The sequence below is a fragment of the Cetorhinus maximus genome, chromosome 15, assembly GCF_964194155.1.
Source record: "Cetorhinus maximus chromosome 15, sCetMax3.hap1.1, whole genome shotgun sequence".
Classification (NCBI taxonomy): domain Eukaryota; kingdom Metazoa; phylum Chordata; class Chondrichthyes; order Lamniformes; family Cetorhinidae; genus Cetorhinus; species Cetorhinus maximus.
The window spans coordinates 44018712-44044850 of NC_135893.1; the positions used below are offsets into that span (position 1 = coordinate 44018712).

The 26139-nt window shown below is 43.8% G+C and overlaps 1 protein-coding gene and 1 long non-coding RNA gene across 2 annotated transcripts in view; one reads left to right on the plus strand and one right to left on the minus strand.

Annotated features, from left to right (window-relative positions):
* The window catches only part of LOC144690626 (ectonucleotide pyrophosphatase/phosphodiesterase family member 7-like), a 50408-nt gene extending 33866 nt beyond the window's left edge, over nucleotides 1–16542 (plus strand). Inside the window, 4 exon segments of the mRNA XM_078558312.1 lie at nucleotides 1000–1623; nucleotides 4310–4556; nucleotides 14277–14394; nucleotides 16384–16542. Of these exon segments, the coding sequence (XP_078414438.1) occupies nucleotides 1000–1623; nucleotides 4310–4556; nucleotides 14277–14394; nucleotides 16384–16447 (1053 nt within the window). The 3' untranslated portion in view covers nucleotides 16448–16542.
* The window catches only part of LOC144690629 (uncharacterized), a 31020-nt gene continuing 8707 nt past the window's right edge, over nucleotides 3827–26139 (minus strand). The window contains exons 2-3 of the long non-coding RNA XR_013578922.1: nucleotides 4415–4532; nucleotides 3827–3928 (exon numbers count right to left, since the gene is read on the minus strand). This is a non-coding gene — a long non-coding RNA (uncharacterized LOC144690629). The remainder of the gene's footprint in view (nucleotides 3929–4414; nucleotides 4533–26139) is intronic.

Consider the following 26139-nt stretch of genomic DNA (forward strand, 5'->3'; position numbering starts at 1 on the left):
TCTAACCATCGCCCCTTGACATTTAATGGTATTACCATCGCTGAATCCCCCACTATCATTGACCAGAAACTGAACTGGACTAGCCATATAAATACTGTGGCTACAAGAGCAGGTCAGAGGCTAGGAATCCTGCGACAAGTAACTCAACTCCTAATTCCCCAAACCCTGTCCACCATCTACAAGGCACAAGTCAGGAATGTGTTGTAATACTCTTGCCTGGATGAGTGCAGCTCCAACAACACTCAAAAAGCTTGACATCATCCAGGATAAAGCAGCCCGCTTGATTAACACCCCATTCACAAACATTAACTCCCTCCACCACCGATGCACAGTACCAGCAGTGTGTACCATCTGCAAGGTGCACTGCAGGAATTCACCAAGGCTCCTTAGACAGCACCTTCCAAACCCACGACCACTACCATCTAGAAGGTCAAGGGTACCCAAGAGATGGGAACACCATTACCTGAAAGTTCCCCTCCAAGCCACTCACCATCCTGATTTGGAAACATATCGCCGTTCCTTCATTGTTTCTGGGTCAAAATCCTGGAACTCCCTCCCTAACAGCACAGTGGGTGTACCTACACCGCATGGACTGCAGGGGTTCAAGAAGAGGCAGCTCACCCCCACCTTCTCAAGGACAATTAGGGATGGACAATAAATGCTGGTCTAGACAGTGAAGCCCACATCCCTTGAATGAATAAAAAAAATGGAATTAGTCACCGTTTATGCTCAGTCTAAATTATGTTTTGCAAGAGTCATAAATAGAGTTCTATCAACAGGTTTTGCACCAATTTAGAGTTTTGTTGTACCAGCCCTCTATTCAAACAGTGCTTGCAAAATTTGGGATCTATTTCATTTCAATATTGTTTAATCCTTTTTAATTTTATGGCATATTTAGCTGTGCACCACATCATTTGGTAATTTGAACCATTAGAAGTGTGATTCCCAAGTCTTTTTGAATGTTAAGGATATTTTCATGAATAGGAATTCTTCTCACAGGGACAAAAAGTTGCATCATTCCACTATCCAGGTGGAAATGTGACATATGGCGGACAAGCAGTGTACAGATCTCTAGGGGAATCATTTACTCACCCAGATGCTAATGAGACAGAATGGAGGATAAACATCAATATTGTAATGGAATGGTTTGAAAAGGAAGACTTTGATTTTGTAACTCTTTACTATGGAGAGCCTGATAATGTTGGGCATAAAATGGGACCAGAAACACAGCAGAGACGTGATATCATTCGACAGATTGATCGAACCATTGGTTACCTAATAAACAGTATTGAGAAGCACAACCTGAAGGATAAGCTAAATGTTATAATAACTTCAGACCATGGAATGACGACAGTAAAGAAAGCCCCTGAAGTGAATGAAATCAGGCTGTCAAAATTTATCAATTTTAAAAATATTAAGCTTCAATTATTAGACTATGGAGGCTTTGGGATGCTTTTACCAAAGGAAGGAAAGACAGAAGAAGTCTACCAGGCACTGAAGAATGCCCATCCTCATTTAAAAGTCTATAAAAAGGAAGAATTTCCTGAAAGATTTCATTATAGTAAAAATGATCGTGTTTTGCCAATCCTTGTTTATGGAGACAAAGGCTATAATGTAAATGGGGTAAGTAACAAACACATTTGTTTTTATTTTAACTCGAAAAGGGTTATGGAAAGTGTAATTCAATCAAAACTTGTGAATCTTTATTCTCTATATAAATTAAATGGTGAATGATCTGAAAGTCTGATCCTTTAGAATATGTTTATTTCTTTCATTGTCCTTCTGCAAAATAATTCCAAACCCAAATGATTTCTACATATACTAATTCCATCTTCAATTTTTGCCATTTTTCTCAGTCCATTAATAGCCACATTTTCAGGTAACAAATGTAACAGCAAAATAGCAAAGCAATGCCTATTTCTTCTTAATTTTGCACACCATTCACCGCCCCCAACCCCACCCTTGCTATCAGCTTTTTTCTTCCGCAGCTGAGACATGCCTTTCCACACAGCATTCACACATTTAGGGAATAGATTTAGATTTATTACAGAAATCCTGCTCCACAGCAACTTGAAATAGAAGCATCCTGCAGTCTTCAGATTTGGTTTATCTTCCTCTGGAAGACCAGCCTGAGATTGGGAACTTCTGTGCAGAGAAGTGGAGTTCCTAATTTATTTCTGACAAATATAGTCATAAAGGCATAGAGTTATTGCGGGAAAGAAAAAGGCCATTTGTCCCATCTGTCACAACTCATTGAGGATAGCACACTGTAATGTCAAGTCCCACTGCTCCTAAGCCAGGACAAATGTGAGAAAGTTGAATCAGACCACCAAATTGCCCCAATTTTACCTAACTGTGTAATTTAATTTAATTTAGATTAACAGAATACAAGCAGCAGGTTTGTAAACTTAACAAGTAAATAACTGTTAATTAAACAAATTGTTTTTAACCAATGACAAAAGAAAGAAATATGAACTGCTAACTCTTAACTCACTTTACCACTTTTTAACCCTGTACACAAACACACACAGACACACACACACACACACATATGACACACTGAACAAGGATTTTAAGGACGAGGTAAAATTAGTTTGATAGCACCAATCCGGAGTACAGGATTAGATGAGTTGATTTTGCTTGAAATTTTCCAAGTTCTTTTCAGACTTGTACTGCTAACATGTGGTGATCTTTCAGCACTTCCAGTCTGTAGTTTACTAGTTGAAAACCTGATTTTAATGTCTCTACTAGTGATTTCTCCCCTTTTCTCTTGACAGGGGTTTCTCAAAAAAAAAGGATACGGAGATGCGAGGAATAGCCAGCTAACTAATATGGCAGAATTATTAGAGTTTTACCAAAAATAAACACAGGAGAGAGAGATTTTTTAGGTCTTTCCTCTTGGCGGGTCTGGATCCTTCTCTTGGTTATTGCTATCACAAAAACCCAGGTCACCTGCCAATCAAACGCCGTTGCTAGGCAGTTCTCTCTTAAACCATGTCCTTTCCGGCACCATCGTCCAACCTGGCACACACTGTTCCAAGAAGTAGCAACATTGTAGATTTTCTCTTCCTGCTTCAGGCAACATATTTTTTTTTATTTCAGCCACTGTAGTTTTTTAAAGCCACGGTCCAAGAAATATTTTAAAAACTGTTCTTTACACATCGAGTGCTGTTTCCCTGTAGAGCAATCCAGTCAGTCCCATTCCCCTGCTCTATTCCCCATAGCCCTGCAAGTTTATGTCCCTCAAGTGCCCAACTGATTTCTTTTGAAAATGTTGATCGCCTCTGCTTCCACCAGACTGGGCAGATAGTAGCATAGTATAATGTCATTAAACTACTAATCCGAAGACCAGGCTAATGGTCTAAGGACATGGGTTCAAATCCCACCATGGCAGCGGGTGAAGTTTAAATTCAGTTATTAAATCTGGAATATAAATCTAGTCTCACTAGTGGTGACCATGGCAGCTATTGTTGAGTGTTGTAAAAACCCATCTGGTTCACTAATGTCCTTTAGGAAAGGAGCACCACCCCCTGGAAGTTACCCTCCAAGTCACTCACCATCCTGACTTGGAAATACATCACCGTTCCTTCACTGTCGCTGGGTCAGAATCCTGGAGCTCTCTCCCTAACAACACTGGGGTGTACCTACACCACATGGACTGCAGCAGTTCAAGAAAGCAGCTCACCACCATCTTCTCAAGGGCAATTAAGGATGAGCAATAAATGCTGGCTCGGCCAGTGATGCCCACATCTCATGAATGAATAAAAAAAATTCTGCCATCCTTACTTGGTCTGGCTTACATGTGAGTCCAGATTGACAGCAATGTGTTTGACTCTTAACTTCTCCTGAAATGTCCTGGCAAACCACTCAGTTTAAGGGCAATTAGGGATAGATAAGAAATGGTGGCCTTACAAATGATGTCCACATCCTATGAAAGAATGAAATAAAGACTACCTTAACAAAACGTTCATTTCTTATTGAAAAAGTTGTTGCAGCTTCACTTCTATTTTCCCTTATGTCAAAATTTTCTACCACACAGATGTAACTTCCAGATTTTTACATCTAACTGTACATATGCATTCGTTTGAAGTTGCTATCTAATTTACGCATTAATAGGGGTGAATTGCCATTAGTTTCATTGCTATTTTTACAGAAAATTCTGTGGCAAGAAGACAAGTTTGGGGAAGAAATTAAACATTTTGTTCATTTGTAACACACAACAGCTATTTTTTGGTCAAAAGATACCTTCATTGTCTGAGTACCATAAGAGCCAGTGAGATATTCACCAATCAACCATTTATCATTTCAGAGAATCATAATTTACATCAATAAAGGAGATCATGGATTTGACAATGAAGAAATGGACATGAAGATGATTTTCCGAGCTTTTGGCCCTGATTTTAAGAGTGCTTACCTGTCAGAGCCTTTTGACAGTATTCATACATATCCTTTGATGTGCAAGTTATTAGGAGTCAAGCCTGAACCTAACAATGGATCGTTGATGTTTACTGAAGGGATGTTGATAGATTCATCTGAAAATGAATTGGATAAGCCAGGTATTTGAGTAATTCTTTCTGAATGCATCTATAGGTTACTTTGACACTTACATGCAACATGTAACATTAAGAGGAAGATACAGTACTTACTTTGAATTATGTACTGGCTAATACATTTTAAGTGCATTTTCATGTTATTGAGAACAATTATGGAAATTAGTAACATTAGCCATGTAATTACTGATGATGTTATACATTGTAAATGTTCATTCTAAACATTCATTGCAAAGAGATTGATTGTTTATTCCACCCATGAAAGAGAAGTAATTCATCAGCATGGATATGGGCATTCTGCCTGACAGCCTTATAGAATGTATATCACTGCAAGAGTTTCTCAGGGTAGGGTACTAGGCCCAATCATCTTTAGCTGCTTCATCAATGATCTTCCCTCCAACATAAGATTAAATGTCGGGGTGTTGACTGATGACTGCACAGTGTTCAGTTCAATTCACACCTCCTCAGATGCTGAAGTTTTCTGTGACTGAATGTGGAAGACCTGGACAACATAAATGGTGAGTTGCATTTGCACAAGTGCAAGGCAATGACCATCTCCAACAAAGCGAATCAACCAATAACCCTGATGTTCCATCACTGAATATCCTAACATCAACACCCTGGGGATTACCAAAAACTTAACCGGACATACAATAAATTGAGAGGGGAAGTCACGATGAAAATAAGACTGGCAAAAAGAGATGGGAGAATTTAGTGGCAGTAAACGGAAAGGGAACACAAAAGTCTTCTACTGGCATGTAAATGGGTAGGAAGAGGCAAGTTTGGACCTATTAGGAAGAAACGTGATATATGCTTAGAAGCAGGGGATGAATGAATACTTAATGAATACTTTGTATCGGTGTTTACTAAGGAAGAGGATCCTGACAAAATAGCTGTTGAAGCAGAGATGATAGAGATAATGGATGGAGTGATGATTGATAGGCAGGATGTACTAGAAAGACTGATTGTGCTTAGAGTGAATAAGTCACCTGGTCTAGTAGGCTTGCATTCCAGGTGGCTAAAGGAAGTGGGGTGGAGATAGTGGAAAGGCCTGACATAATCTTCAATGTTCTCAAGATATGGCGGAGGTGCCAGGGAATTGGAAATCGGAGAGGTTTGAGTTAATTAAGGAGAGTCAGCACAGGTTTGCAAAAAAAAAAGGAACGCATGTTTGACTAATTGAAGTTCTGATGAAGTAACAGAGAAGGTCGATGAAGGGAATGTAGTGGATATTGTCTATATGAATTTTAAGAAAACGTTTGACAAAGTACCACATAAAAGGTTGGTTAACAAAATTGAGGGCCATGGAATAGGAGAGTCTGTGCACCTTGGACAAAAAGGTTTTGCCATTCAAAAAGGAAATAGTGAGAGTTCAGGGCCAACATGTTTCTGTAGAGGTGAAGGGTGGGACCAACAAGCCGAGGGAACTCTGGATGACAAGGGATATAGAGGATTGGATAAGGAAAAAAAAGAGGATTATGGCAGATACAGAGGGCTGAAGGCAGCGGAAGCCCTAGAGGAGTATAGAAAGTGTAGGTGGGTACTTAAAAAAGTAATTTGGAGAGCGAAGAGAGGGCATGAGGAAACACTGGGGCAAGATAAAGGAAAATCCCAAGGCATTTTATAAATATATTAAGGACAAGAGGATAATCAGGGAAAGAGTAGGGCCTATTAGGGACCAAAGTGGCAATCTATGCGTGGAGCCGGAGGACGTAGGTGAGGTGTTAAACGATTACTTTTCATCTGCGTTCACAATGGAGAAGGACGATGTAGGTCAAGGAGGAGGGGCTGTGATATACTTGAACAAATTAGCATTGAAAGGGAGGAGGTATTAGTGGTTTTAGTGGGCTTAAAAGTGGATAATTCCCAGGCCCAGGTGAGATGTATCCCAGGCTGCTCTGTGAGGCAAGGAAGGAGGGGCTCTGACACCAATTTTCAAATCCTCTCTGGCCACAGGAGAGATGCCAGAGGACTGGAGGACAGCGAATTTGGTACCATTATTCAAGAAGGGTAGTGGAGATAAACCAGGTGTTTGCAGGCCAGTGAGTCTAACATCAGTGGTAGGAAAACTATTGGAAAAAATTGTGAGGGACAGGATTAATCTGCACTTGGAGAGGCAGGGATTAACCAGGGATAGTCAGCATGGCTTTGTCAGGGGGAGATCATGTGTAACAAATTTGATTGAATTTTTTGAAGAGGTGACTAGTTGTGTAGATGAGGGTAGTGCAGTTGATGTAGTCTACATGGACTTCAGTAAGGCTTTTGACAAGGTCCCACATAAGAGCCCATGGGACCCAGGGCAATTTGGCAAATTGGATCCAAAATTGGCTTAGTGGCAGGAGGCAGAGGGTGATGGTTGAAGATTGTTTTTGCGATTGGAAGCCTGTGACAAGTGGTATACTACAGGGATCGGTGCTGGGACCCTTGCTGTTTGTAGTGTTCATTAATGATTTAGTGAGGAGAAAAGCCTTAGATTACAGGATGATATAGATGGGCTGGTAAGATGGACAGAGCAGTGGCAAATGGAATTTAATCCTGAGAAGTGTGAGGTGGTGCATTTTGGGAGGATTAACATGGCAAGGGAATAGACAATGAATGGTAGGACCCTAGGAAGTACAGAAGATCAGAGGAACTTTGGTGTACTTGTCCATAGATCCCTGAAGGCAGCAGCGCAGGTAGGTAAGGTGGTTAAGAAGGCATATGGGATACTTGCCTTTATTAGCCGAGGCATAGGACATAAGAGCACAGGCCACTCTCCTGTGGCCAGTTATGTTGGATAAAAGCAAAATACTGCGGATGCTGGAAATCTGAAACAAAAACAAAAATAGCTCGAAAAACTCAGCAGGTCTGACAGCATCTGCGGAGAGGAATACAGTTAATGTTTCGAGTCCGTATGACTCTTCATCAGAACTAACGGAAGGTTATGTTGGAGCTGTATAAAACACTAGGGTGCAGAGGAGATTCACCAGTATGTTGCCTGGGCTGAAGCGTTTCAGCTATGAAGAGACTGGATAGACTAGGGTTGTTGTCCTTAAGGCAGAGAAGGCCAAGGGGGGACCTGATAGAAGTATACAAAATTATGAAGGGCATAGATTGGGTAGATAGGAAGAAACTTTTCCCTTTAGTGGAGGTGTCAATAACCAGGGGGCATAGATTTAAGGTAAGGGGCAGAAGGTTTAGAGGGGATTTGAGGAAAAGGTTTTTCACCCAGCGGGTGGTTAGAATCTGGAACTCACTGCCTGAGGGGGTGGTAGCGGCAGGAACGCTCACAACATTTAAATTTAGATGAACACTTGAAATGCCACAGCATACAGGGCTACGGGCTAAGTGCTGGAAAATTGGATTAGAATAGATAGCTGGCATGAACACGATGGGCCAAAGGGCCTGTTTCTGTGCTGTATAACTTTATGACTCTGACTAAAAAAGTAGGTTTAAGAACAGAAAACAGTGAGTCATGGTAACTGGTTGTTTATCAAACTGGAGGATGGCGAATAGTTGTGGTTCCCAAACATGAGTGCTTGGACCACTGCTTTTTTGATGCATATAAGTATATATTGAAATACAGAGTAAGATTTCAAAATTTGCCAATGGTAACAAACTTGGAGGTGTGGAAAACAGTGAGGATGGCACCAATTGACTGCAACAGCACAAGAACATAAGACATTGATAGGCTAGCAGAATGGGCAGACAAATGGCAGATGGAATTTCATACAAAGAACTGTGAAGTGATACATTTTGGCAGGAGGTTTAGGGAGAGGCAATATAGAATTAATGGCACAAGCTAAAGAGTGTGAATGAACAGAGGAGTTTATGTGCATAAATCATTGAAGGTGACAGGACACATGGAGAGATTAGTTGGCAAAGCATTTGGGAACTTGGGCTTCATAATAAAAGTATTGAGTGCAAAAGCAGGAAACTTATGTTGAACTTTGATAATGCTCTGGTTAGGCCACAGCGGGAGTATTGCATCCAATTCTGGTCACCACACTTTTAAGAAGGATGTAAAGGTTCATGGGATGGTGCAGAGGAGATTTACTGGTCTGGTTCGAGGGCTGAGCGGTTTTATCTACAAGGTTAGGTTGGAGAAGCTGAGGCTGTTCTCTTTGGAACAAAGGTTTAGCTAAGGTAGCTAGAGAAAGGTTGTTCTCATTAGCTGATTGTACAAGGACTAGAGGACACAGATTTATGGTTTTGGGTATGAGGTGGGAGATAGTGATGTAGAGGTAATGTCACAGGACTAATAATCTAGAGGCCTAGAAAAGTTCCGTGGGGACATTAGTTCAAATCTCATCATTGCAGCTGGTGCGTTTTAAATTCAAATTAGTAATTTTTTTAAAAATGGGAATTGAAAGCTAGTCTCAGTAATGGTGACCATGATTGTCGTAGAAACCCATCTGGTTCACTAATGTCCTTTAGGGAAGGAAATCTGCCGTCCTTACCTAGTCTGGCCTATATGTGAGTGCAGACCCACAGCAATGTGGTTGACTCTTAAATGCCCTCTGAAATGGCCTAGCAAGCCACTCAGTTCAAGGGCAATTAGGGATGGGCAACAAAGCGGGTGTAAAATAGCATGCGATGACCTCAGGTGCACACTCGCGTAATATTTGGGTCGGTAGGCATGCGCGGGTGCTGGAGCCATGTCCACCACTAATTAACAGGCCACTTAAGGCCCTTAACGGTCCATTGACAGTGATTTTCCGTTGCCCGTGCGATTTCGCGCTTGTCGCGTGGTCGAAACGGGCAGGTGGCCAGCCAACATTTTCAAAAGCCTCATCCACAGGCAGGATAAGAAAGGTCAGCAGCATTGCCAGTGTGAATAGTGAGGAGTTTTGGAGACAGCTGCTGGTTGCTTATTGTTACTTGGCAGCTTCATCTCTGTTCGGGGCTTCATTTCAGGACTTTTGGTGTTTGCCAGGCCCCCGGAGGACTCAGACCATGTGGACCCTTCCAGGTATCAGACAGTCTTCCTTTACCCTGATAATGGGGATTGTGGTCTCCACTGGTGGCACCTCCTCTGAGGAGGAAGAGAGGGGCAGAAGGGAAAGGAGGCCAGGTGTCCCTATGCAGTTTCCAGGGGAGGGACCTGTGGGAGGAGAGGCACAGACATAAGGGGCACAGGGTCAGCAGGAAGTCCAAGGTGGAAGCGGCCGCAGAAGATGTCACTATCCTGCTGCCAGGGTTTACAGGCAGCGACGCAGCTACCTCAATATGTCCGAGGTGCAATGCCGAAGGAGGCTCTGTCTCTCAAGGGAGACAGTGATTTCCATTTGTCAGATGATTGGGCCTGAGATCAGCTCTGACTGTGTGTGTGGACACCCCATGCCAGTGGCCCTGAAGGTCACAGTGGCCCTCAGCTTCTATGCCTCCGGCTCTTTCCAGGGGTCAGTGGGGGATCTGTGTGGAGTCTCCCAATTAGCTGTCCACAGTTGCATCAAGCTGGTGACATAAGCTCTGTTCAGGTAGATGTTAACCTTTAATCTTTACCGTATGGACAAGGCCAGCCAGGCTGAGCGAGCCAGAGGCTTTGCAGCGATTGCTGGGTCCCCCAGCATCTCAGATGCAATTAACTACACACATGTGGCCATCAAGGCGCCAGCGGGTCAGCCGGGTGCCTTCGTCAACAGGAAGGGATTCCACTCCATGAACGTGCAGATGGTGTGTGATCACAGGATGCAGATTCTGTAAGTCTGTGCAAGGTACCCAGGCAGCTCCCACAATGCCTACATCCTGAGACACTCTCAGGTGCCAAGTCTCTTCAGTGCTCCAGCCTGACTGGATAGATGGCTGCTGGGTGGTATCCAATGAAGAGGTGCCTCATGACGCCTCTCCACCACCCAAGAACAGAGGCAGAGAAGTGTTACAATACGAGCCATGCCTCCACAAGGGTGGTGGTAGGAGGACCATAGGTCTTCTCAAGATGCGTTTCCAATGCCTGGACCATTCAGGAGATGCACTACAATACTCCCCAGAGCGAATGTCACTGATAGTGGTTGCATGCTGCGCTCTCCACAATCTGGCACTGGCAAGGGGGGACCCACTGGAGGAAGAGGATCTTGACGCAGTGACACAGGCCACAGAGGATGAGTCCAGTCGTGAGTCAGAAGATGAGCACGGTGAGGAGAGTGCTGAGGGCGTGGAGTCAGATCTCGGTAACCTCCAGGGAGGCAGGGCCACCAGGGACGCCTTGATCCACCGCTCCTTCAGCTAGGCTGCCAAAGGTCAGCTTCAAACGCATGCCAGGGCTGTCACCTCCATCCCAGATGTCTGGAAGGAGCCTTTCATTTGAACACAAAGAACACTCAGTGCCTCTGCAATGAAGTTCAGAGCCACCTACGTCCAGCATAACATACTGGTGTTCCCTGCACAAATGAAGTAAAAACGTGAAGCATGCTCAGGCCATGATGACAAAAGCACAACTTATCTCATTCTGACAATTCAATAATATTTACATAAACGTCTCTGGCCTTCAACCCCAGACCAGTACACATAAATGAACATAAAATCACCTGTGACCTGTCCCATTTGTGCTCATGGTGCCTTTAACTTAGATTTATGGGTGCTACAGCTTGATGCTTCCCCTCACTGGCACTGGCATTGGAGACAGCCTGCTGACTCTGCTGCCTTGTTGGCTTTGATGACCTTGGTGGTCATTCTCTGGCCCGTGGAGCTTGTGCTGGCCCCGACTGGAAGGGAGCAGCCAGTGCCACGGCTCAGATCTCTCCAGTTGCCACAGCCTCATCGGATGCCACAGTCACTGGCAGAGGGGCGGAGGAGCTGCTGCTGTCGTGCAGAGCGCCCTGAGAGGAGCCCGCAGAGATGACAGGCAGCTTGTGCGCCAATGTGAGGTCACTCTAGACCTCCTTGATCACCATTGATGGACGGGCATACTGGGTGCCTCACCCATCTCCCACAAAGACACTGACCACCTGAGGTCATTGCCAGTGTGAGGGCTTGCAGGTCTGAGTGCAATCCCAGGAACCCCTTATTCTGTCCCTGGAGCTGCCTCTCCACGAGAGTCGCCACTCTCTCAATGGAGGAGGCTGTGCGCTTGGCCATGAGGGTCAAAGCAGTGCTCCTACTCCGCATTGACTCCTTCATAATGGAGGCCACAGTATGCATACCCTCATGGATCTCTGCCAGATCCTCCCGCACATCTCGCTGGACATCCAGCATCTGCTGCCTAATGGACAACTCCAGAGGCTCATCATCAGCCTTCGACTGAGCATCGTCCTGGTCTCCAGCACTCCTCCAACTGCCGACACCCTGGGCAGTCTCTGCCTCCGCCTGCACCTTAATGTGCACTGCAATACTAGCCACCGAGCTAATGCCCATCAAGGTGCTGGTTTCTGCATTGGTGCCTGCTTCAGAGAGTGGGTGTGACGCAAGTGCAACTGAAGCCCAGTGGTCCTCCCGTGTCAGGGGTGGCCCTTTGGGGTCCGCAGAGCAAACGCCTGCTGGTGAGCCTAAAAGGGAGAACAAGGACATGTCATTAGTTAAAGTCACCACACTGTCACTGTGCATGCCAGGCACCTTGGTGAGAACCATGGAGATCTGCAACATAGTGCCATCATCTTTCAATGATCAATGGGGACTCCAGGTTTGAGGCTCACATCAATGAAGAAACTACAGTAGAATGGTTGCACAATCTGAAAGTCTCACCTCTGTGCACTGCACTCTTACCTGGCACTCCCGCCTCTCCACACCTGGTTGCACGGGTACGTGCCAGCTCTCAAGCTCCAGGGCGTCTTGGTTGAACCTGCTGATCAGCAGGAGGTTGGGTGGGCCTCTGCCTGGACGTGCCCTCTCTGCTTGGTCATGGCTTGTCTTCTCCTGAAGCAACAGAGGAGCATTGATTAGTCCACTCTCTACCTGCAGCGCCATTGCAGCCTGGCCAACACCAGCTGAGCAACACCTCACAGGGCCCATCCGAGTCATGTGCTTGAGCCGCAAGGCAGTCAGTCCATGCAGCCAGCCTCACCCTCTTGGTCAGCTCTGGCAACATTGACAGTTGGCACTCAAACTATAACACCCCTGAGGTCCACAGGGGATGGCCACACCTTAACACTCCTGCACACTGACCCATGCCAACATGGTATTCACCCTTCCTGAGCACAGCAGGTCATTGAAGTGCTTCCGCCACTGGACCAAGGTGCGCTGCACCACAACACGGCTGCTCACCAGTGGTGTCACCTCCTCCCATGCCTTTTTTTGTGAGATGTGGTGGCCTCCTCCTCCCATCTTTGGGGATAAGGGTGTCCATCCTGGCAGCCACCTACTCCAGGAGGACGATGAGGCACTAGGTGCAAAAGCAGGGGGCGAGTGCCCGCCCGACCTGCCCTCCTGCCTGCTGTGCCCAGACACACTCGACTCCATAACTACAGTTTGGGAATACAGAGGAGACATCCATGGCAGCCTTCCAGGGGTTGCCTGGGCTATTTTTAAACCCACCGCTGGGTCACCATTGGACCCGGCTTGGCCCTTCCCGACCAGTGCGGAGCCGCGTTTCATGCTGAGTGGGCCTTAATTGGCCCGCCAGTGTGAAATTGCATTTGGGGGCCAATCGCAGGTGGTGGACCGTTTCCTGGCCACTCCCAGGCTTGCCCACCGACCTCAAAATTCTGCCCCGTGTGTGTGGTACATCGTTAGCTTGGCATGATGACTCGCTATCGAGTAGATGGTGTTTTGAGGTCTGAACACCGGTTTTGGGTTTGCCATGTACAGGTACAGTGACCTCACCGATGTTGTACAATGTGTTGATGCTGTGCTGCAACGTTCTAAGGGGCCAGAGCTTCTTGAGGGACACACATGACTTGGAATGAAGAAAGGTTTGGAGAACCCAGGGGATTGCTCAGTATTTATCCTCCTTAGTGGAGGTTGTGAGGGGCTGGAGAGTTGAGGTTTGATTGTGGGGGGCTGCCCCTGAGCTGGGGTGCTGTGCCTACTTATAGAGCTGTGCTTGGACCAATTGCATGTTCACTTGGCAGAATTCAACTACTTGCAGAGGAGAGTAGAGAGGCTGGGTTAGCAGACTCCTCAGAGCTGGGTCTTCTCATGCATCAGAGCAGGAAATCAATGGAAGATGTAATGTGTTGGGAGTTTACTCAGGGCTCCATCATGCTGGGCTCACTTTTACAGCAACAACAAACATTAGCCAGCAATGACATCATCAGTGACAGTAAGCACTCACAAGTCAGAGTTCAGCCAACAGTTTAAGCCACAATGGGAAGTTTTAGTGGAGATCTTCTTGTTTTCCTTAGGGCATGAAGAAGGCTGCAGTGGCAGCCATTTTATGGGATCAAGATGTGGTTGGACCACCGCCGTTCATGCCCTCAGTTGCACCTCCATCCTGGTGGGGAGCTGCAGGCCTGATTTTCACCCTGACCCCATCTCACCTCCAATGATAATCCAGCAGGCCAGCACTGCTGGGCAGGAGGTGGGGGTGTGACGTCGGGAAATTTCCCGACTCCTGTTTCATGACACAAACAGAAAAATTGGTCCCATCAAATATTTCAATTTGCCATAAACAATATGAGTAAAGATCTGCTAATATGTGAAAGTGTGTGTGTATATATATATATATATATATATATATAGGACAGTGGTAGCCTTTCAATGGCAGTTGTACATTTCAGCTAAAGTAGTTGAAATTTGACATTACTGGTGAACACATCAAAGGAATCCAAAACGGCAAGTTAAATTTACACCATTTCCTTTTATGTCTTGTAGAGGAGCCCAGAAGATCAGATCGTTTTTCTTCAGTCATAGGTTTGAGTGCTGTCCTCGCATTCCTGGTCTTAGTAGCTACCGTACTTGTGACTTACTATGCTATTCAAAGAAATAAAAGGTAGGAAACTTTAAAACAATTGTCTATGGTATAGTTCCCTCTTCAATACTGAAAATAAATATAATCATCCGGTCTCTAAATCGTCAGAGACCAGACGTATAACCCAAGATGAGCAGCGGGATCCTACAGTAGTCCATACGTGCTGATCTAAGTGGAATTGCCTGGGAAGTCTGAACTTCTGACCAGCAATTCCCCTGCTCCCCAGGACCCTCCACAAAAGTCTCCAACTCTGAGCTAGAGTCGGAGGCTTCAGTCAGTTTTGTGGGGCTTACCCAGGAAATGTCAGACAGAAATACCCTAGTCTAACTCTTGGGTAAATACAGAACTGACCACACCAATCACTCACACTGACCTCCCAACTAGCCTCCTCAACCACCCCCCCTCCCCGAAAAACTCCCAGCCCGATCTGACTACCCCTCCTGAAGACACTAAACCCCAACCACCCAATTACCCCCCAACTAGATCTGACTACCACCTGACTATCCCCCTGACTTGACCTGACTACCTCTCCCAATCTGATTACCCCCGACCCACCTACCCATTTATCTCACCCACCTACCCATCCAACCTATTCACTCATTGATCCACTCACCCATTCACTAACATTCATCTATTTTCCCATTTGCTAACATTCACACTGGACATTTAGGCTTACCATAAGGCAGCTAGTGCCATAAAAATGGCAGGAAGAACAGAAAAGCAGAATATTACTTAAATGGAGAACGGCTGCATAATTCTGAGCTGCAGAGGGATCTAGGGGTTCTAGTACACCTAGTCACAAAAAGTTAGTATGCAGGTACAGCAAATAATTAAGAAGGCTAATAGGATGCCATCCTTCATTATGAGATGAATTGAACAAAAAAGTAAGGATCTTATGCTTCAATTATACAGGGCATTGGTGAGACCACATCTCGAATGCTGTGTGCAGTTTGGTCTCCTTATTTAAGGAAGGATGTAAATGCATTGGAGGCAGTTCAAAAGAGGTTTACTAGATTGATATCTGGAATGAGTGGGTTGTCTTATGAGAAAAGGTTAGACAGATTGGGCTTGTTTCCACTGGAGTTTAGAAGAGTGAGAGGTGATTTGATTGAAGTATACAAGATCCTGAAAGGCCTTGACAAGGTGGACATGGAAAGGATGTGGCTGTGTCCAGAACTAGGGGGCACTGTTTTAAAATTATGGATCACCCTTTTAGGACAGAGATTAGGAGAATTTCTTTCTCTGAGGGTTGTGAGACCTTGGAATTCTCTGTCTCAGGAGGTGGTGGAAGTGGGGTAATTGAATATTTTTAAGGCAGAGGTAGATTGATTCCCTAGCCTAACAAGAATTTACGGTTATTAAGGTGGGAATGTGGAAATTGAAACACAAGAAGATCAGCCATGATGAGGGTGTACCTCGAGGGGCTGAATGGTCTACTCATGTTCCTATTTCTTGTGTTCTTATGTTCTAATTTATACTTTCAGGCTCCAAATTAGCAATTATCAATTGTAGACACAAAATACACTCATAAAATCATAGATATGAGCAAAAAATTGAGAACTCAGACAAAGCAACAGCAAACTGACTTGCTAACAGAGCGAAGAATTTAAAATGGGAATTTAGCCAGATGGGAAATGTAATGGTATTTTTTAGCAAACTGAACGTTAGACTTTGAACTTAGTATGACGTTTGGTAGTTAACTATCGGTCAACTACCAATGTGGTTCAGAGTTGATTAGATACTGTACATTCAATTTTTAAAAACTGCTTCAAAAGCAGATCAAGCAAGAAATTCATTGAAACTCAGCAGCTGCTAAAAGCAGTCAATGCAGAATTATGGAAAAAACTCAACTTTCCCTTCTCCAAGCTACATGGAGCTGATCTGTGCAACAATTCTTGCAAGTGCATTACAAAGTTGTTTTTTACTGTATCAAAACTAGTGTGATGTAAGCTTATTCTTGCTTTATTAACTTTTAGTTACGTAATATCTAACTTGTTTCTTAATTACCAGATCTGAACAAGGAAACCCTAGCAGGCATATCAATGGAAAAGAAACTTCAGCAACATCGTTTTGAAATCCTTCTGAGAAGATTATCTCAGCCAATTTATCAGCTATAAAAATGTTTAATGAATGTTTGAAATCAACCCATTAAAGCAATCTTGAAATGCCAACAGGGGGAATTTTTCTCTCTTTGTAAGATTGTTCATATGGAGAGGTGTCCACCCCCAGCATGAAAGTGCTAAAATGTTTGCTTTAAAAAAAAGATAATTCCATTAAATATTTCTTTATATCAATTGAAGAGATCAAACTGCATGCTAAGGTACAATCCTCATTCTGTTATTATCCTAATGCTGGAACAACAGTCAATGATGTTCAGATATTGAGAACATCTGTTGTTGCTAGTTACAGGATATAGAGTTGATTCTTTTGATTACATTGGTTAGGACACAAGCCTCAAAGATTGCCTACTTGAAATGATGGAAAATAGAAATGAAAGGGTGAAATTCAACTGTGGGGTGTGAAATTGGTAGTTACAGATTTTTTTCCTTATTCTTTTATGGGATGTGGGCATTGCTGGCAAGGCCAGCATTTTTTGCCCATCCCCTAATTGCCCTTGAACTGAGTGGCTTACTAGGCCATTTCAGAGGGCAGTTAAGAGTCAACTACATTGCTGTGTGCTGGACTCACAGGTAGGCCAGACCAAGGGCAGCAGATAGATGGGAACACCACCAGCTGGACATTCTCCACCAAGTCACTGGCAGCAGTGTGTACCATCTACAAGATGCACTGTGGGAACTCACCAAGCTTCCTTAGACAGCACCTTCCAAACACATGACCACTACCACCTCGAAGGACAAGGGTAGCAGACACATGGGAACACCACCACCTGGAAGTTCCACTCCAAGTCACTCACCATCCTGACTTGGAAATATATCACTGTTCCTTCACTGTCGCTGGGTCAAAATCCAGGAACTCCCTCCCTAACAGCACTGTGGGTTTACCTACACCACATGGACTGCAGCGGTTCAAGAAGGCAGCTCACCACCACCTTCTCAAGGGCAATTAGGGATGGGCAATAAATGCTGGCCCAACCAGCAGAGCCCACATCCCATGAATGAATAAAAAACAAGGTAAGGACAGCAGATCTCCTTCCCTAAAGGACATTAGTGAATCAGATTGATTGTTGTAAAAAACAGTGATAGTTGTCATGGTCACCCTTACTAAGATTAGCTTTATATTCCAGGTTTTTTAATTCATTAAATTTAAATTCCACCAACTGCCGTGGTGGTCTCGCCAGAGCATTAGTTTGGGCATCTGTATTACTAGTGCAGTGACAGTAACTGGAACAGAAAGGGATGTCAGACAGTAAGTATGGCTGATTCACTGCTGTAAGTTTTGTAACTGCCTTAAGTTAAATTTCACCCCCGAAGTGTCTAATCTCCAAGTTTTTTTTAGGTTGAAATTGGGCAGTACAATGGCACTAATAAAGACATTCATATGGAATTCCATTGCGTGGTATTTTAATGTGGGGGTGGGAGTGGGCTGGTTAATGTGGGTAGGGAGTTTTGTGTGGAATGGAGGAGGTGCACTCATTTGCATCTCAAAACTGAGATCTGGGTCCTAAGGTTCTGTGCACATCATGAGATCCCAATTTGCCTATTAAAGTCGCTTCCTGCCTGAAACAGGCAACACTCCAAATGTCTGTCACAGGCATTTAGACAAGACAGCAGTAGTTGGAATATCAACTGGATGACAAGTGACCCAATCTGATCATCGATCCAGCTGAGGCCCCATTTCTGGAAGGTACTGGGCTTTTTAAATTGGCCCTACGAACACAGGAACAAATGGAGGCTATTTAGCTCCCCAAGTCTGTTCTGCCATTGTTTGGGGAGAGAATTCCAGATTTCCATTATCCTTTGAATGAAGAAGTGCTTCCTGACATCCCTGCTGAATGGCCCAGCTCTAATTTTAATGTTACATTTCCTTGTTCAGGACTCCACTATCAAGAGGAAATAATATTGTTTATTATCATCTTCATTTAAAGTATGACTTGTGGAGAATGTCCCCTTTATGCTTTTGTCCATTTTCATTCTTCCTGTGTAAGAGCCACCAAAGGTGCTTTGTTTAGTAGCAGTAAGCATCTGGCCATCCCAGGAAGTGATGGACAGTGCCTGGGTTGTGCGTCACTTCTGGATTGAGCATCGTTTGTTGTGGCTGTTGAGGCTGATTCGTGAGTGGCAATCCCTTCCGCAGCTGACCCAGATTAATAGCATTGGCCCAAGGTTGACTGATGTTTTTTCCTTCTTTTCTGCCATCTGGTTGTTTCTTTTGTCCACTGGTTTTTCCACACCCTTCCTGACTGCTTGTATTCAAGCCTGATGTATTTTGTTTCATCAGAAGAAACTGACCTGATGCACAATTAAATTCACTCCATTCCTCCGGATTCTTTATCTGGTCTGGTGTATTGTTTGGTAACTTGGCCATATCCATGGTTTAACTTCCAGGTAAAAATTAAATGGTTGGGCATTAATTATACCAACAACCTATTGGAAAATGTATTTGTCTTTTTCTTAAATAACCTCTTTCAAACGTGACATTAAACCGATAACCCTAGCTGCCATCTCAGCTGAATGTAAAAGATTCTCTGGCATTATTCAGAGAAAAGCATGGGAGTTAGTCTGGTGTCCCAGCCAAAATTTATCTTTTGACCAACATGATCATGAAAACAAATTATCTGGTTAATTAGTCAATTGCTGTGTGCAAATTGGCAGCCACATTACAACAGCTACTACACTCCACAAATATAGAATGGACTTAAGGAATTTTGGAACATCCTGAGGTCATGAAAGATACCATGTTCTAGCTTTCTTTACATATTCAGCTATTGACAAAAATACTTCATTTAAGGAAGAACAAATTGTGTAAACTTGAGCTGTTTGCAGCTTAATAAAACATAAAATGTGGCTGTATAATGGATTCCAAATATAGGGACTTAGAAATTGCCAGGTGAACAAAGAACAAGGTCCATCTGGATTTATCATCTTAGTGGTTGCATGATGCAACAGCCGTAGAATTGTTAACTAATCATGTTAATCACTGAATCTCCATCAGTTAGTGTATAACAGACCCAAACATGAGGTGATTAAAAAAAACCCCAGTGGTGGGATAGTCACCCGATCCACCACCTTAAACATTCACTTCCTTGACCATCGACACATAGTGACAGCACTGTGGACCATCTACAAGATGCACTGCAGCAACTCACCAAGGCTCCTTTGACAGCACATTCCAAGTCCATGCTCTCTAGCGCCAAGAAGGACAAGGACAGCACCACGTGCAAGTTCCCCTCCAAGCCACACACCATCCTGACTTGGAACTATATCACCGTTCCTTCACCGTCGCTGAGTCAAAATCCTGTAATTCCCTTCCTAACAGCACTTTGGGTTCCTACAACAAATGGGGCAGAATTTTCCGGTCGGTGAGTGGGGGCAGGCCTGACACGCCGATGCATAAAATGACGTACGATGAGGTCGGGTGTGCGTCCTGACACCATCGTGATATTTCATTCGGTGGGCACACGCTGGAATTGGCTGCATGCCCGCCGAAATGTTAAGGGCCTACTAAGAACATTTAGGGATTAATTAAAGTACATAACATCACTACCTGTCCAACCTTAAGGTTGTCGGGCAGACGAAAAGCCCAAGCAGCCTTCACGTTTTTTCAGGAAACCTCATCCACGGGCGGGATGGGGTTTCCTGGAGCTTTTATAAAATAAATAAATTTTCCCACCTTTACAAACATGTCCCAACTCATGTGACACTGTCACATGAGGGGACATGTTTGAATACATTTTTACATAATTTATTAAACTGTTTCATTATCCATTCAATCTCCCCGAGGCAGCTCCGTGCCTCAGGGAGTTTGCTGCACTATTTCGCGCAGGCCCCAGCTCTCCCTCCTCCCCCTGACCGCAGATGTAGTGCTGAGTGCTACCGGCCGCGCATTACGCTAGACGGGCCTTAATTGGAAAAATGCAGGCCATGGACAGCAACAGTTCAGGAAGGTGGCTCATCAACAGCAGTTAGGGATGGGCAACAAATGCTGGTTCAGCCACCATGCTTATATCCTGTGAAAGATGCAACAAAAATCACTTGCTAAGGCATTTTCAATAACACATCCCAAACCTATGACCTCTATCACCTAGGACAAGGGCAGTAGATGGATGGGAACACCACCCCTGTATACCCCCAAGCCACACACCATCCTGACTTGGAAATATATCGCCATTCCTTCAGTGTCGCTGAGTCAAAATCCTGGAACTCCCTTCCTAACACCACTGTGGGGGTACCTAAACCGCATGGACTGCAGCGGTTCAAAAAGCCAGCTCACTCCAACTTTCTTCAAAGGCAATTATGAATGGTCAATAAATGCTAGCCTTGATATAAAAGGAAATATGACAACATACATGGACAGTTGGTTAATAGACAGGGGGAAAAAAGCAGTGAAAATTGACAATGCTTTGATTGGAGAAGGATTGGAACTGGTGTACCTCTGGGGGTCATTTCGGTAGCCACTTTTGTTCTTGATATATACAGATGATTTAATCTTTGGGGTAGGGAATGCAATCTTAAAGTTTGCTCATGACACAAATGTAAGCAATTTTGCAAAGTTTGGAGGTATGTGAAGATAGGTGCAGATGCAGTTTAATGTGAATAAGCATAAAGTAATAATTTTTTGAATTAAAATAGAATTGGAGTATACACCTAACTGAAAGAGATGTTGCGGTTTAAAAGCTAGAAATTCGGATTCTATTCCTGCACTAGAATGGGAAGGCCTGAAGAGCCGATACTGGGCATTGGGCCTTACTTCCATGAAGCAGGAGAACAGAAGAGAGTAAGAGGCAGTTCAAAGGGTTGTTAAATATTAGCTTTGTGAGAAATGTACAGTGGTGTGGGTGGCGGTAACTAAGAGCCAAATCAATATTGGTTAGGGAGTAACCAGGAGGGTAAAAAATCAAACCACAGACTTGGGGAGGGGTTTGGGAAACAGAACATGCTCTGAACAAGACCTGGGAGGGAGGCAACACAGCCATCCAGACTCTCACTCTTAGCTATGGTGAACAGTATCTATCCCCCTGACTATACTCTACTACCACAACATCCCTATTTATTCCTTCTGTTTGAATGGCTTCCTTTACCATGGTCAGTTCACTCACCCATCCTGCAAACCCTGCTCTCATCCATACAAACTGCAAGAGCCATAAACCTGTTGGACAATTGCAAGGGCTGGGGTTCTTCCACTTTTACCCTCTGGGACTCCATACCTGCCTCACTCACAGTCACACCCTCCTGTCCCTGACCACTGACCAAATCAGAAGATCCTATTCTAAGGGTATGACTGTCACCTGGTGCAAAGTGTCTGGGTAAGTTCCCCCTCCCTGATGCATCGCAGTGCCTGCAGCTCAGCCGCCAAAATTCCTCAAGCTGCAGATACATACTGCAGATGTGGCTGCCTTGGATCACACCGGCATCTAGGAACACCCACATAATGCAGCCACAACATATCACCTGCCCTGACATCTTCATTGCATGTTAATTAACTACTTAATTATTTACATTCTTAATTAAATCTTTTAATTAATGTGTCTAATCATGTATGTGCTTATGTTTTTATTATTTCAATAAATACTCTAATCAAAATTCCTTAGTTTAGATAGAATAGGAAATACTCACCAGCCAAACACCTACTTGCTATCCTGTGATTCAAACCGAGATTTTTGATTCTGAAAGCAGTAAAATGAAATTTGATGGGCAGTAAAAAGAAATTAACCTGAGGACTAGGGAGATTGTGCAGGGAAATGGGACTGACTGGATTGCTCCGCGGAAAACTGGCATGGACTTGATGGGCCGAGTGGCCTCCTTCTGTGCCATAAATGACTTGATAACTCTAAATGCATTGTGAAAGTGACAGAATGCTAGTTCTTTGGAATGGTGTACACACCTGACAGAGTCAATCTGAGTCCTGTAAATGTCTCACTTATCTCTGAACTGAAAGTTCCAAGAGATAGGAAAGAGCTGAGAAGTTTCCTTGACTTGACCCAGTCTGAGTTCTTTCATTCCTCACATGTCAGAACACACAGAAAACCTACCAGAGCTAATGAGAACTAGTGGTCAAACAAGAGGAGTTTCAACAAACTCAAAGAAGTAGTATGGAAGGAGACAAGTCTGACATACTACAGCAGAGAGCAACCTGTCACTCTGCAAGTAGGTGCTTCTACAAAAAGACTGGTAGCAGTCCTGGTATAAGAGGGAAAACCAATAGCATTCACTTTCAAATTTCTAACCTCAGCTGAGAATGGATCTGCCAACACAGAAAGAGAATATTTGGCAGCCATGCATGGATATGAGAAATTCCATTCATATTTCAATGGGAGAAAATTCATAGTGAAGAGTGATCATCATCCACTAGAGTAGGTGTACAAAAAAATTCTGTGTAGAGCTTCAGTAAGACACAGAGCTTACTCTTGACTGAGAAAATAGGTAAAAGGTAAGACACTAGATAAGCAGTGGCAAGCATATAGGGAGATAAACCTTAACAAAGGTAAATTCCATTGAGAAAAATTTTTCAGTCGGTGTGTGGGGGGCGGGCCCGACACGCCGGCGTGTAAAATGATGCACGATGACGTCAGGCATGCATCACGATGTCATCGCATTGTCTCGTGATATTTCATTCGGCGGGCGTGTGCCAGAGTCGGCTGCACGCCTGCCGAAAACTGATAGGCCTATTGAGGCCATTAATGAATTAATTAGTGTCATTGTTGACGCTGCCCGCCCAACCTTAAGGTTGGTGGGCGGGCGAAAAGACCAAGCGGCCTTTACGTTTTTAAGGAAATCTCATCTATGAGCGGGATGAGGTTTCCTGAAGCTTTTATGAATCAAATAAAAAAGTTTTGTAAAATATAAAAATATGTCCCATCTCATGTGACACAATCACATGAGAGGACACGTTTAATTAGTTTTTTTTCCCATTTATTTAATTATTTCAATAGCGATTCAATCTCCCAATCTCTGTACCTCAGGGAGATTGAAGCGCTCTTTCATGCACATGTGCGAAAGAGCGCTGGCCCCAACTCTCCCTCCTCCCGCACAAGTAGCGCTGAAGGCTAAGGCTCATGTTTTACGCTGGGCAGGCCTTAATTGGCCTGCCCGCATAAAATGGAGGTGCGGAGCCGATCGCGGGCGGCGGTTGGCTCCACGACCTCCCCTGCCCGCTCCCGCCAAGCCCGCCCGCCAACTGAAAAATTCAGGCCTTGATGAGAAGGATGCACCATCCATGGCTAACTGAGGAAGTTAAGGATGGATCAAATTGAAAGAAAAGATGCACAATGCTGCAAAGATTAGTGATAGCCCAGAAGATTAGGAAATTTTAGAAACCAGCAAAGGGTGATTAAAAAAATTAAGAGGGAGAAATTAGAATATGAGAGGAAACTAGCAGGAAATATATAAACAGATAGTAAGAGCGTCTACAAGCATATGAAGAGGAAATGAATAGCTAAAGTTCGTCCCTTAGAGGATAAGACTGGGGAATTAATAATGGGAGGAAATGTCAGAGACTTTGAACAAGTTATTTTATATCTGTCGTCACAGCAGAAGACACAAAAACATCTCAAGAATAGTAGAACATTAAGGGGGAAAGGGGTGAACTTAAAATAATCATGAGTGCTAGAGAAAAAGTACTGGGAAAACTAACAGGACTAAAGGATGACCAGTGCCCTGGACCTGACTACTTGTATCTTAGGGCCTTAAAGCAAGTGGCTGCAGAGATAGTGGATACATTGGTTGTAACCTTCCAAAATTCCATAAGTTCTGGAAAGATCACTGCAGCTTGGAAAATCGGAAATATAACACCATTATTCAAAAAAGGAAAGTGACAGAAAGCAGGAAACTATAGGCTAGTTAGCCTAGCATCTATCATTGGAAAATGCTGGACTCCATTATTAAGGAAGTAGTAGCTTTATGTGTTGGACAAATTTACTAGAGTCCTTTGAGAATGTAACAAGTAGGTGCATAAAGGCAAACCAGTATATGTAATGTATTTGGATTTTCAAAAGACATTCAAAAGATATCACATAAAAAATTACTGCACAGGATAAGAGCTAATAGTGTTGGGGCAATATATTAGCATGGATAGAGAATTGGCTAAATAACAGGAAATAGTCGGGATAAATGGGTCATTTTCAGGTTGGCAAACAATAACTAGCGGAGTGCCACAGGGATCAGTACTGGGGCCTGAACTATTTTATTTAATTACTTATATGAAGGAACAGAGTGTATTGCAGCCACATTTGCTGATGATACCAGTAAAGGTAGAAAAACAATTTGTGAGGAGGATACATAGGCCTGAATTTTTACGCAACAAGAACTTAAGAAATAGGAACAGGAGCAGACCACACAACCCATCAGGTCATATCATTCAATACGATCATGGCTGATCTTGGGCTTCAACTTTATTTTCCTGCCCGCTCCCCATATCCCTTTTTGCCTGAGACCCCAAAAATCTGCCTATCCCAGCCTTAAACGTATTCAACAATGGAGCATCCAAAACCCTCTGGTGTAGAGAATTCCAAAGATTCACAACCCTCTAAGTGAAGAAATTTCTCATCTCAGGCTTAAATGATTTGCCCCTTATCCTGACACTGTGTCCCCGTGTTTTAGATACCCTGAACAACAGAAACCACCTCTCAGCATCTACCCTATCAATCCCTTTAGAATTTTGTAGATTTCAATGAGATCGCCTCTCATTCTTCTAAACTCCAGAGAATATAAACTCAAATTACTCAGTCTCTCATCATTGGACAGCCTCCTCATCCCAGGAACTAATTTAGTGAACCTTCGCTGTGCCACCTCCAATGCAACTATGTCCTTTCTTAAATGTGGAGATCAAAACTGCACACACTACTTCAGAAGTGGTCTCACCAAAACCCTGTACAACTCCTTTAACAAGACTCCTTTACTCTTGTATTCTAATCCCCTTCCAACAAAGCCCAACGTGCCATTTGCCTTCCCAATTGCTTGCTGCACCTGTATGCTAACTTTCTGCGTTCCTTGAATGATCGCACCCAAGTCTCTCTGAGTATCAATACTTATACATTTCTCACCTTTTAAAACATATTCTACTTATTCATTCTTACAACCAAAGTTAATAACCTCGCAATTCCACACATTATACTCCATCTGCCATCTCGTTGCCCACTCACCTAACTTGTCTATGTCTCTTTGCAATCTCTGTGTCCTCTACATAGCTTACCTTTCCATCTAGTTTAGTATCATCAGCAAACTTAGATACATTACTCTCCATCTCTTCATCCAAGTCATTAATATAGATTGTAAATAGCTGAAGCCCCAACACTGACCCTTGCAGTACTGCCTGCCAACTTGAAAAAGACCCATTTATGCACACTCTCTGTTTTCTATCTGTTAACTAATCCTCTATCCATGCTAACATATTACCCCCTACTCCATGAACCCTTATTCTGCCTATCAACCTTTTGTGCTGCATCTTATCAAATGCCTTTTGGAAATCCAGGTCTGCTACATCTGCTGGTCTCCCTTTATCTACCCTATTAGTTAAACCTCAAAAAACTCTAACAAACTTGTCAAGCACAATTTACCTTTAGTAAAACCATGTTGACTTGTTCTAATCATACTATGCATTTCTAAGTGCATTGTTTAGACTTCCTTAATAATATATTCCGGTATTTTTCCA